Consider the following 12836-nt stretch of genomic DNA (forward strand, 5'->3'; position numbering starts at 1 on the left):
CGCTAATTTCTCCAATTCCTCATGGAGGAAATTCTTGGTTCATCTCGCACGCTCTTGCGCCATTCGTCTATTGGACTCACACGCAGGTAATGTTCAAAGATTACACTTACACTTCCCTTACAGCTATCCAGCACTCCTTTCCACTCCCTCAGCCACACACAAATCAATATTCAGACCTCACCTTTATATATGCTCCATTACCAATGATTTTAAAGACACTCTCACTTTAATTGGCCGATTGCCAAGCCTCCTGTTACACTGCGCATGCGCGCACGCTCAAACGGTCATGCGTTCCCCCTGCCGGCACTGCACAAAATGCTGGGCCCAAGCCCCATCCCCCCCACCGGCCGCGCTGAGCAATCGCAGCCGAAGCTCCCCCCCCCCCACCCCACCCCGGCTCTGCAGTGCCACACCGATGGATCCAGATGACGAAAGAGCAGCCAAATTGAGAGGTACATTTTTGGCGCTTTTTTCCCCCTACGATGTCGGCGCACCACATCTAAAGATGCCGCTCTAAGCGGCTGGGGAAATTTGGGGCCGTAATGTGGTACTTCATCAAATGCCTTTTGCAAGTCCATATACACAATATCAACAGCACTACTACCCTCATCCACCCCCTCCATTATTTCGTCAAAGTCCTCAATTAAGTTAATTGAACACAATTTTATTTGACAAATTTGTGCTGGCTATCATTAATTAATCCATATTTTTCCAAGTGACAATGAATTAAGTGAAATGTGGCAGCCAATCTGTACACAGCAAAATGTCACAACCTTCAATGTGATAGTGACCAGATAATCTGTTTTATTAATGATATTGGTTGAGGGATAAATATTGGCCAGCATCTTTTATGTCCACCCGCGGTGGCCTCAGTTTAACGTCACATCTGAAAGACGGCACCTCCAACAGTGCAGCACTCCCTCAGCACTGCACTGGAGTGTCAGCCTGGATTCATATGCTCAAGTTTCTGGAGTGGGATTTGAACCCACGACCTTCTGACTCAACGACGAGTGTGCTACCAGTGAGCTTCAGCTGACACCTAAAATAGTTGATAAAAGATAATTGTTCATTTTTTTGACCTTCTGGTAGATACATCTATCCAGTCACTTCCACCCGTCCTGCGCCATGTAATGTGGGAGAGGAAAATCCCATGGCAATTAGGGGAGAAAATCTGGAAAATTCCTCTTCGACCCTTTTAGACGATCAAAACTAGTCCACGAGACCATATAGACCCTAATTTACATTAGGATACTTACCTCTTCTATGAGGTGATCTCCGCCTCAGCTAGAAACCGGTCCAACTCTCTCTTGAAGGAATTCAGTGAATTGGCATTCATCGCAGGAGCTGGCAGCTTGTTCCACAGAACCGCCTAACATCTAACCTAACATCACCTTGCGTAACTTAAGCGAACCGATTCATTTGATATAATTGGTCCACATAAACACAAACTAGGCACTGCATTATATTGAGTACTCAAACCCGGCCCGTTGAGCCTATCCGCGTAACTAAGGTATTTTAAACTGGGAAATAATATTGTGGACCCTTCCCAAATCCTCAATATCCCCCACCATGTGTGGAGACCTTGGTTAGATCTGAGAACTAACCAAGGTCTTGTACAAGGACAACGGTATGCTTTGTTTTATAGTTAATTGCCCAAGAACACTGTTTGCTTCAAGGCATTGGTCATGAACTTTGAGAGTGATGCACTATAATGCCCAGATCTCTTCCTTTCACCACTGCCTTTAATTCTGTTCCCTGTCGGATATATGTATATTCAGCATTTGATCTACCCACATGCATAACATGGCATTTGCATTTGCAAACACGGGTCTGTTCCCCAGCACATCTCGATCTGCTTGTAGTACAGTATCTATACTACACAGTATCCTCTACAGTCCCAACTCTGGCACATAACTTTGCATCATTCACAAACTTGCAGATTATTCCTAACACCAGTCCCTTTGGGACACTACTGGTAACATGTTTCCAAGTAGTTCCAAAATCATTAATAACCACTTTCTGGCTACAGGCATTTAGCTAATTCTCAACCCACCGCAGCAGATTACCACTAATTCTAGATGTAGTTAGACAGGCACCTTCTGAACGAAGGCCATGGATCTCTACCACAGAGACAGCGAGTGTCGGGAAGGCTGAGCTAATGGAGGTTAATGTAAACTAAGGGTAAAGGTCATGATGCGGTGACCTGGAGCTGAGGGTATAATAACCAGACCACTGTAACGAGGGTTGGCCACCTTGCTACTGAGCTTAGCAACAGCAAGGTGATGCCTCCTGCAGCCTTCGCATCACCGTGTGTGTGTGTACAAGAGTATCATTCCCTCTAATAAATCTATAAGCGAAAGAATCTGGGGCGATTGTAACCCTACTCACTCAGCAGAAACCTGGCAAGTGCGCAGTTAAAATCGCCCTGGCTTTTGCCTGTCCCAAAGTCACTATGATCGTAACATCTGCAATTTTAACCTGCTCACCTGAGCAGGCAGCAAGGACACAGCCCATGGGGTCCTTCTTTACAGATGCATGTTGCGGCTTGATGACATCATTGAGACCCGACTGTAATTTTAATCCTGGCCTGAGCAAGGAATCCACCTGGATTTAAAATTGGGACCTCTGCATCTGGAACTCTAATTTCTGGCACAGGGACAACAACTCCAAGCTCATCGCTCCAGCATATCTAAGACTTCCTATTTGGCCTCTGGTCTGCACTAACACGTGGTGTTGCGTATCCAGTGGTGAGATTGATTTCCGCTCTGACACTAAGGCTCAAAGTGATGTAACCTTTTATTATATTGAGCCACAGAGTTTCGACCTTGGCAAAAGTTGGAATTGTATCCCTTGGGTTTGGTGAAAGTCATAGCACCAATTAAATAAATTAAAGCAAGACCGATGTGAACGAGATGCAGATGAGCCCAAACATAACTGAGTCATCCAACTGTGCGAAAGGGCAAGCCTTCTAGCAGTGCAAAGAAAGCTTACACAGGTTTCTGCTGCTTCGGAGACTTATGGACAAAGTAATAGTGACGGCACCTTCAATTAGTTGACGAATTGTGATGCTCATCAAGATAAAGGGCTAGAATTTCGCCACCCTAACGTGCATTTTAACGTGATTTTTTCCGCATTATATCAAATTTTTTGTCCTTAAAATAAAGTGCTTAAAATTCCACCAACCTTAAAGATGGCATTGTCAAAATATTACCATTTTCAGTACCGCCATACCTAAAAAAAAACATCGCGCCGTTTGGCACCGCCGTACTTGCTTTGCAAAACAGTGTTTTGAAAAATCTTGTGTTGCAGCTTCAAGAATATCGGTAAGTAAGAAAACCTACAAAAAAGGTAAATTGAATTTAAAAAAAAAAAAACATTTTTTTTCAGCGATTCTGTTTATGCTTTTGTGAATGTTTCCTCAATTTTAATTTTTTTATTTTTGAAAAATATCTTTGGTGTTTTTTGTCCCTGCATTTTTTGCGATATCGGCCCCACGGTAAAGTTGGAGAGGACGCCGCTTTACAACACGATTCCTCAGATTTTTAATGACGGGGTTATTTTTTGGCCAAACATATCCCATTTTAAAATAAAAAGGCGAAATTTTTCTTATTTTTTCAGTAAAATGGCGTTGTTTGTCAAATAACGACAGTCTGGTGAAATTCTAGTCCAATAGATATTAATACTCGCAAACAGAGCACTTGCAGGTACCCAATGAGAGCAATGCAGCTCTCCCAGTTCAGGTACAGCACAGAGCTTGGCAGAGCAAAAAGTCCCGCTATTCCATCCTAACCATAGAATCAATCCCTCAACTGAACCAGCGTGACCTTCCCAATACCATTAACTACCATCATTCCGGCCGCTGAGCAGGCCTGCTAACCTTTTCGCAAGTTAGAGGGCATTTTTGCACTGTAGACCTATGGCCACAAGGTTTGGGTTGAGATGGCCCAAACTCATTTAACAGAGGACACTTAAGAGCCAGAAGAGCAAAGAGATCTTCATTCATCAGCATGGGCAGGATTTGAACCCAGGATCCAGGGGCGAAAGCACAATGTGCTTAACCCACAGCACTGCCCACCCACCCATCATTAATTGCTTTGTAATTCATTTCTCAGGTGTGATTTTTTTTTTAAAGGGGGTTGCACAGGGGAGGGGCTAGTCTGTGCAGTGTGAGGCCATGCCAGTAATTCCAGTACGTTGCCATAGAAACCCACCACCCGTGCATCTTAAGGACAGGTCTAACTTCTGAGGCACTCCGTCAAATGGGAATCCAGCACCTGTAGTGTTGTACTTCACATCAGTGTAAGGGCTGACCAAAACAAAATAAAGTTAGCACTGGTCTGTATCGGAATCAACTGATTACAGTCGAGTATAACTTTTAAATAATTAATAATGTGCTGGGTGAATAAAGATACAGTGGGTCAGTGCCATGTCATCATCTGTAAAGGTGACCTTGAATCAGCCTCCTTCTCCAGGAGTCTGTTCCTCTTGTGCAATATATTGTTGGGGAATAATGGTCTTACTCATGGCCAACCTGGCTCGAGGCTTGTGAATTTTATTCTCTAGTCCTATGCTTGTTGACCACCTTAATTAGCTTCCTTATTTACTTGCCTATACCTTTAATTAAAGGCCTACACCATCATACCTCCCATCAGATTTCTTTCATTAACTTAGTTGCCTTCTCAAAGAATTCCAGCAGATCTGTACGCCATGACTCAGTCTTTCTGAAACCATATTAACTGCTCCTTATGATTGCTGGTGGTTGGCTGTTCAGAGGTCCTTTTCTAATATCTCACAGTGAAGCAACGCACACAATCTGTGTCCTTGTGGTGGTTGGATTGCCTTCATTGAACCGTTCACCTTTGTCTCTTTGCAGGAAAAAACTAAAATTGTCGAGCCATTGGATTACGAGAATGTCATTGTGCAACGGAAAGCACAGATTCAAAGTGATGCTCTGCGGGACCTTCTGCAATTCCCATTGGACGAGGTCTCGGTAAGTAAGCTCATTTAAGCGGCTCGCGTGTTGTGCCAAAATTTTAACAGTGCTTCCGGGTTTTCTCCATTTGGGATAGTCATGGGTGAGGCACTGGAGGAGAGAGGGGTTGGAACACAGGAACATTAGGAACAGAGACAAGCCATTCAAACCCTCGTGTCTGTTCACGGCTGATCTGTATTTCAACTCACTTTTCCTGCCTTTGTTCCATATCCCTGGATACCCTTACCGAATAAAAATCTGTCAATCTCAATGTTGAATGTTCTAATTGTCCCAGCATCCATAGCCTTTTGGGGAGAGAGTTCCAGATTTCCAGTACCCTTTGTATGAAAAAGTACTTGCTGATTTCCTCCTGTACTACTTGGCACTAATTTTAAGATTATGTCCCCTTGTTCTTGATTCCCTCACCAGGGGAAATTATTTCTCTGTATCTACTCTATCGAATCCTTTCAACATTTTAAACACCTCGAAGAGATCACCCCTCAATCTTCTATAGTTAAAGGAGATTTATGCTTGATGAACCCTAACCCAACATGACTTATGAGGATAGGTTGAGTAGGTTGAGTCTATACACATTGGAGTTCAGGAGAATGAGAGTTGATCTTATTGAAACTTATAAGGTAATGAGGGGGCTCAACAAGGTGGATGCAGAGAGGATATTTCCACTCATAGGGGCAATTAAAACGAGGGGACATGGTTTTCGAATAAGAGGCTGCCCATTTAACACTGCGATGAGGAGGAATTTCTTCTGAGGGTTGTAAATCTGTACAATTCTCTGTCCCAGAAGCTGTGGAAGCTGGGTCATTGAATATATTTAAGACGGAGATGGACAGATCTTTGAGCGATAAGGGAGTAAAGGGTTATGGGGAGCGGGCAGGGAAGTGGAGCTGAGTCCATGATCAGACCAGCCATGATCTTACTGAATGGCAGTGCAGGCTCGAGGGGCCAAATGGCCTACTCCTGCTCCTATTTCTTATGTTCTTATGTTATGTTTACATGGGAAACCTTCAGGAGGTGAAGGGAAAACATTGGAGGAAGAAAAATAAACGGTTCATTGCAATTTAGAGAAGAAAAAACTTGTGTCTTTAGCATAATAAAATAGCCCAAAGTAGTTTTCAGAGAGGTGACAACTGAGAATTAGGGGAGGAGACCAAAGGCATGGGTTTGATGGAACTTATAAAGGAGGCGGAGGGAGTTAGACAGGGGATTGCAGACAATGGGGTGAACGCTCTACCAGCAAAACTGAAGCGGAGGGAGGAGGAAGGCCTGAGTGGATGGCAGGGGCTGGCATGTCGATTTGCCAGTGGTTGCAGAGATAGGGAAAGGTGACGCCATGGAGTTTTACAAAAAGAAAATTAATAAATATTTGAAAAAAGGTCAATTTAAAAGAGCATGCGAATGGACCAATTGGGATAGCACTTCAGGGAGCCTGCACAGGGATGGTGGGCTGAATGGCCTCCTTCAGAACACAATGTTCTATAATGGGTTTTGTGGGCGATGGGCAAAGTTACTATGCACTAAATTTGATAAATGACCCTGATGTGTCATTGAGATCCAGTTATGCAGCTAATCCAAACCTTCACCATCCAGAAAGAATATGTATATTTCTCTCACATAATAGTTTCTGAATACAGTATCATTCTTTTCCTGAATAGATTTCTACAATTCCACGCCAGAGGAGAACCGTGCACTCCACCCTGCCATCAGATGCTGAAAAACTGGCACAAAGTCTGCTGGTTAAAGAGGTACAATAAATGCATGTTTATTAACACTTGCTCTGAAATTTCCTCCCCAAACCTTTGCACCTCTCTCTCCTACTTTAAGATGCTCCTTAAAGCCTATCTCTTTGACCAAGCATTTGATGACCTGTCCTAATGTCTCCTACATTGGCTCGGTGACGATTCTTCTTTGATTACACCCACGTGAAATGCCTTGGGACGTTTTACTATGTTGAAGACGCTATATAAATGCAAGTTGGTGTTGCATGTTTATAAACACTTGTTTCAAATTGGAACTGCAGAGTAGCCTAGCTAAGCAGTACTAGTTCTGAATGAGCTCGATTCAGGACTGCAAACGTGGAAAAACATGACTACTTACTTGCTGCAATTTGTACAGGAATCATAAAAGTGGTGTAAAAAATGTTTTTAACAATTAAAAAAAAATTATAACACCGAGAAATCTTTCCCCTTGGATGTTTAACTGAGTCTTCCTCCTTTTTCAAACTCAAAAACTTGATGAGTTTTTCTTTCTTCATTCTTGGGATGTGGACATCGCTGACGAGGACAGCATTTATTGCCCATCCCTAACTGCCCTAGAGAAGGTGGTGATGAGCCGCTGCCTTGAACCGCTGCAGTCTGTGTGGTGAAGGTGTTCCCACAGTGCTGTTAGGGAGGGAGTTCCAGGATTCTGATCCAGCGATGATGCAGGAATGACGATACACTTTCAAGTCAGGAGGGGAACGTGGAGGTGATGGTGTTCCCATGTGCCTGCTACCCTTGTCCTTCAGATAGTAGAGGTCGCAGGTTTGGGAGGTGCTGCCGAAGAAGTCTTGTTGAATTGCTGCACTGCATCTTGTAGATGGTACACACTGCAGCCACGGTGCGCCGGTGGTGGAGGGAGTGAATGGTTAAGCCAGTGGATGGGACCTTGAGTTGCACCTTTCATTTAGCAGTAATGACTGTGGGCGGGAAGCAAATTGAGTGAAAGCACAGCAAGTTATTGGCTGGCAGAGGTAGCACAATAAATGCAGTCAGTAAACACATTGTGTGGAAAAAAATCGAGCCTGCCAGAGACTAAAACAGGAAAAGGGCAGCAATGGGCCCACAAGCTCTGAATGCTGGACCTGGGCTCACTGCCAACGAAGGTTCTCAAACCTTCCATCTTGAAGTGAATGGTAGAGAATGTATTTACCAGGGTAATCTTTCAAAGTAACTCTAACGGGCAAGGTATTGCTGTTCCAGTATACTGCACCAGGGCTTGCAACATAGTGGGCCACCCTGACCTGTGTGAGAACACCACCACAGGTCGGGCTATAAATAGAGCTGGAGTACAGGGCCCTGGAACATCGTGGGCGGAGATGCGGCGAATGAGGGTATGGGGCCCAGAAGAGCCGAGGGTCCAGAGACAGCACGGGCCTTCCCACACTGCGATATGTGTGCACACTAGGTCCGTGCAGCAGAGCAGGTCCCCAGTCGTCCTGGTTAACCGTTGCCACTGGATAAAGGCCTAGCTCTATCAGGCCCGTGTGGTGGCTGATGTGCAACGGTCACCACACATTTAAAAAAATCCACGCACAGGCATCTTCCACCCCCTCAAATGGAGTTCAGGACTGGAACATCGGGTCCTTCATTGAAACATCTGTAAACTCTTGTAGAAGCAAGTCATCCTCGTTCGAGGGACCGCCTATGATGATGCAACTTGTATTCATCACACAGAGAGGGGAGTATTTTTATTACTGAATCACAGGAATCACAGAGTCATACAGCACAGAAGAAGGCCATTCGGCCCATCGCACCTATGACATCTCTTTGGTAGAGCTAACCAACTTGTCCCACTCTCCTGCTCTTTCCCCGTAGCCCAGCAAATTTGTTATACTTAAGTACTTATACAATTCTCTTTGGAAGGTTACTATTGAATCTGTTTCCATCACCCTTTCAGGCAGTGCATTCCAGATCGCAACAACTCGCTGTGTAAAAACAAGTTTCCTCATGTCGCCTCTGGTTCTTTTGCCAATCATCATAAATCTGTGTCCTCTGGTTACCGACCTTTCTGCCAGTGGAAAAAGCTTCTTGTTATTTACTCTATTAAAAGCATTCTTGATTTTGAACACCTCTATCAAATCTCCTCTTGATCTTCTCTGCTCAAAGGAAAACAACCCCAGCTTCTCCAGTCTCTCCTCATAACTGAAACCCCTCATCCCTGGTACCGTTCCAGTAAATCTCCTCTGCATCCTCTCCAAAGCCATGACATTCTTCCAAAGGTGCGGTGCCCAGAATTGAGCACAATACTCCTGTTGAGGCCAAACCAGTGTTTTTATAAGGGTTGAGCTTAACTTCCTTGCTTTTGTACTCTATTCCTCTATGAATAAAGCCCAGGATCACTTAACGCTGTTAAATTTCATCTGCCATATGTCTGCCCATTTTACTAGTCTGTCTAAGTCCTCCTGAAGTCTGTACTCTCCTCCTCATTGTTTACTATATTTCCAAGTTTCGTATCATCTCCAAACTTTGAAATTATGCACTAGATGCTCGTCCAAGTCAAAATTTATATAAAAAAGAGCAGTGGTCCCAGTACCGACCCCTGAGGAACACCACTCTATACTTCCCTCCAGTCTGATAAACAACCGTTCACCATTATTCTCTGCTTCCTGTCCCTCAGCCAGTTTTGTATTCATGCTGCCACTGTCCCTTTATCCCATAGGCTTCAATTTTGCTATTATGTGGTACTTTGTCAAATGTCTTTTGAAAGTCCATATATACATCAATCGCATTACCCTCATCAACCCTCTCCATTAATTCATCAAACAACTCAATTAAGTTCGTCAAACACGATTTGCCTTTAACAAATTCATGCTGGCTTTTATTTATTAGCCCATACTTTTCCAAATGCCAACTCATTTTGTCTCAGGTTATTGTAATATTAGGGATTGTTTCAGCTTGAGCTGCGATCCTTGACACAAAGTGTGTGTAATGTGTCCGGCTTCTGGCTGTGCTTATTGCAACAGGTCAAAATAATGGGCCTATCTGGGTGAGTCGGAAGGGCTGAATATCAGGCATTGGTGCTACCTATTAAACTGATTGGTGGTGGTGATGCTAACTATCAATGACACAGAAGAGTTAGTAAATCATGCCAATGTGAAATTGAAATGACAGAGATGTCTGTTTCTTTCACTCTGTGTTGAGCACAGCCACTCTGTCTTGCCCTGTGTCGCCCACATATTTATATCATTTGCTGCTTCGCTGCCGTTGAAAAATGTTTGCTGAATAACTGATATTGCGCAACCTCCTCCGATGACGTGAGGAAACAGTTGTGACAACAGTTGAGGTCACGCTGTGGTTAGAAATGCTATATGGTGAAAAAACTAGAACTGGTGTCTTTGGGCTAGAGAGGGAAACGATGAGTTAGGGTTCCTGCACTTGCTTACAGTCCATTAACTCTTGCTGCAACATGATTGTGTGTGGGAGTTGGTGAGGACATGATCGGGTTCCATGTTGCCCTTTTCCCCCTGCTCTCTTGGAGAGGTGAATAGACTAGGAGATAAAGAACAGTCATTGGGGCAAGGTACATGGGGCGTGTGACAGCAGCTTCAGAATTTGAGATGGTGCCTTCGGAAGAGATGGGGAGGAAGTGACCAGGTACCTCATGAACGATGAAGTGCGATGCAGCCAAAGGCGAACAAAAGAATTGCATTTGTATCGTGATTTCATATTCTGCCTCTTTTGCAGGCAAGTGAGATGGCTAATTTAAGCATAGAAAGATCCCACAAATGGCAACTAAGATCGATGAATTGCTAATCTCGCTTTGTTTGACTGGTTGAGGAATTAATGGTGGCTCGGGTCCTTTGTGAGACAGTGAGACTCTCATCCGAAAGGCAGCACCTCCGACAGTGCCGCTCTCCCTCAGCACTGCACTGGGAATGTCCGCCTGGGTTATGGTCTTTTGTGAGGGAGCAGACGGGGCCTCGGTTTAACGTCTCATCCAAAAGGCAGCACCTCTGACTGTGCAGCGCTCCCTCAGCACTGCACTGGGAGTGTCCGACTGGATTTATGTGCACAAGTCTCTGGAGTGGGACTTGAACCCACAACCTTCTGACTCAGAGATGAGTGTGCTACCCACTGAGCCACAGCTAACACAGCATGCATTACACATTCTTTGGTAATATTTAGATTTTCAATTGGGGAAATGGAATTCCAAGTTCTTGTAACCCAAGAAAACCTGTTGCATTGTACGAATGAAAATAGAACTCTTTCTGCTAGCATCCCTTCCTATGACTGTTAAAATAGAGTTTCTGTTTTATAACAGAATTTGAAAATAAATTCTAGATACCCTGTAACTCAGTATGATGCAAGCTTAGTATAAAGCATATCATCATAGGCAGTCCCTCGGAATCGAGTAAGACTTGCTTCCACTCTAAAAATGAGTCCTTAGGTGGCTGAACAGTCCAATACGAGAACCACAGTCCCTGTCACAGGTGGGACAGATCGTCATTGAGGGAAGGGGTGGGTGGGACAGGTTTGCCGCACGTTCTTTCCGCTGCCTGCGCTTGATTTCTGCATGCTCTCGGCGTTGAGACTTGAGGTGCTCAGCGCCCTCCCAGATGCTCTTCCTCCACTTAGGGCAGTCTTTGGCCAGGGATTCCCAGGTGTCAGTGGGGATGTTGCACTTTATCAGGGAGGCTTTGAGGGTGTCCCTGTAACATTTCCTCTGCCCACCTTTGGCTTGTTTATCACACTCCTCCCGGATATATATACTCTATCTTTCTATATTTAATATAATGTGCATTTCTCTATTTAAGTTTGTAGTCATGCAGAATATTAACTTCCTGAGGAGACATCATCAGGCCATTTCCTGTGTCCACTGGTTGCTGAGTATGATGAGGGGCAGTATGGGTGTTTAGCACTTTCAAGGTCTTTTTGATATCTGGTTATCTACTCAGATTCTACAATTTAATTAAAATCTCTTCTGATCCATTACTGGATACTAAGAAATAAATAATTTGCTTCTTATGAGGGGCCAAGATAGAGTGGATAGGAAGGCCCTCTCAGTACTGCGCTGGAGTGCTGGCCTGCATTTTGTGTTCAAGTCACTGGAGGGGGCCTTGAACCCACCACCTTCGACTCGGAGGCAAGAGGGCTGCCACTGAGCCAAGGTGGACTACTAACATAAGCAGCTGTAAGAGTGAATAAATCTTTGAAGTGATGGTCAGAACGATGAGGGCCTGTCTTAACGAAAGTCTGAAAAGATCAGATGCTATTTCGAGCGTGATTGCTTGGGCGAGGCAGGTTTGATGACCGTGATAATTGTAGATTCTAATTGCATTCAGCATAACCTGGAATACCTTGGTGCAGAAAGAAGGAAGTAAATATTTGAGACGCTTGGTTTTTTTGTGGGTTTTCTGCCTTTAATTCTCAACACGCTGCTAAATCAACCTCTAAATCTGTTCGAGTTAAGATATTTATGTTTAATATTTACAGAAGAAGAGAATTGGATACATACTTGAAAAGAAAACAAATGCAGGGCTGTGGGGAAAGAGAAGGATGAATTGGCGAGCTCATTCAGTGAGGTGGTGCAGACACGAAAGGCCGAATGGCCTTCTGTGCGGTATGATTGCATCAGAAAAGTGCATTGGGTGCAGTGCCTTGCTCACAGTCAGCGAGACTTAAACACCCTTTCCCCATCTCCATTTTAAATCTGACTTTTTCAAGACAATTATCCACTTTCTTTTCAGAAGCTTTGATGGATGCTACATCCAAATATACCTCATCAAAACCCCTCATAATATTGAACAGCTCGGTTACATCTCTTAACTTTCTCGTATTTCTCAATTTCTCTAGTCTCTCCTCATCTCCCTAAATTGGCCTGGGTTTTTATCTGGTTTTTGCCTCTCCCAGGAGATCACATGGCTCCGGTTGGGGTGGAATGTAGAAGGTTTCAGTATAAGGGGTGTCGCAGTTGTGTGAGGTGGACTGGTTGGGCTGTGTTATGTCTTTAATACTCTTATGAATGACTCCACGAGGTCTAGTATTGTACTGTTGAACTGTTGTGACCTTGGTCCCATTTATTGTAACTTCAGAGTGAGGCACAAGCATGGTGGGCAGCCTTTTATACTGGGTCCTGCACACCATGT

The 12836-nt window shown here is 44.2% G+C and overlaps 1 protein-coding gene across 2 annotated transcripts in view; it reads left to right on the forward strand.

The window, feature by feature from the left end:
- Positions 1 to 12836, forward strand: part of LOC139265766 (dedicator of cytokinesis protein 11-like) — a 304412-nt gene that overhangs the window by 60962 nt on the left and 230614 nt on the right. For both annotated transcript variants that reach the window (XM_070883138.1, XM_070883139.1), the window contains exons 2-3: positions 4874 to 4990; positions 6646 to 6735. In XM_070883138.1, coding sequence (XP_070739239.1) covers positions 4874 to 4990; positions 6646 to 6735 — 207 coding nt within the window. The remainder of the gene's footprint in view (positions 1 to 4873; positions 4991 to 6645; positions 6736 to 12836) is intronic.

The sequence above is a fragment of the Pristiophorus japonicus genome, chromosome 6 (genome assembly GCF_044704955.1).
Source record: "Pristiophorus japonicus isolate sPriJap1 chromosome 6, sPriJap1.hap1, whole genome shotgun sequence".
Lineage (NCBI taxonomy): Eukaryota > Metazoa > Chordata > Chondrichthyes > Pristiophoridae > Pristiophorus > Pristiophorus japonicus.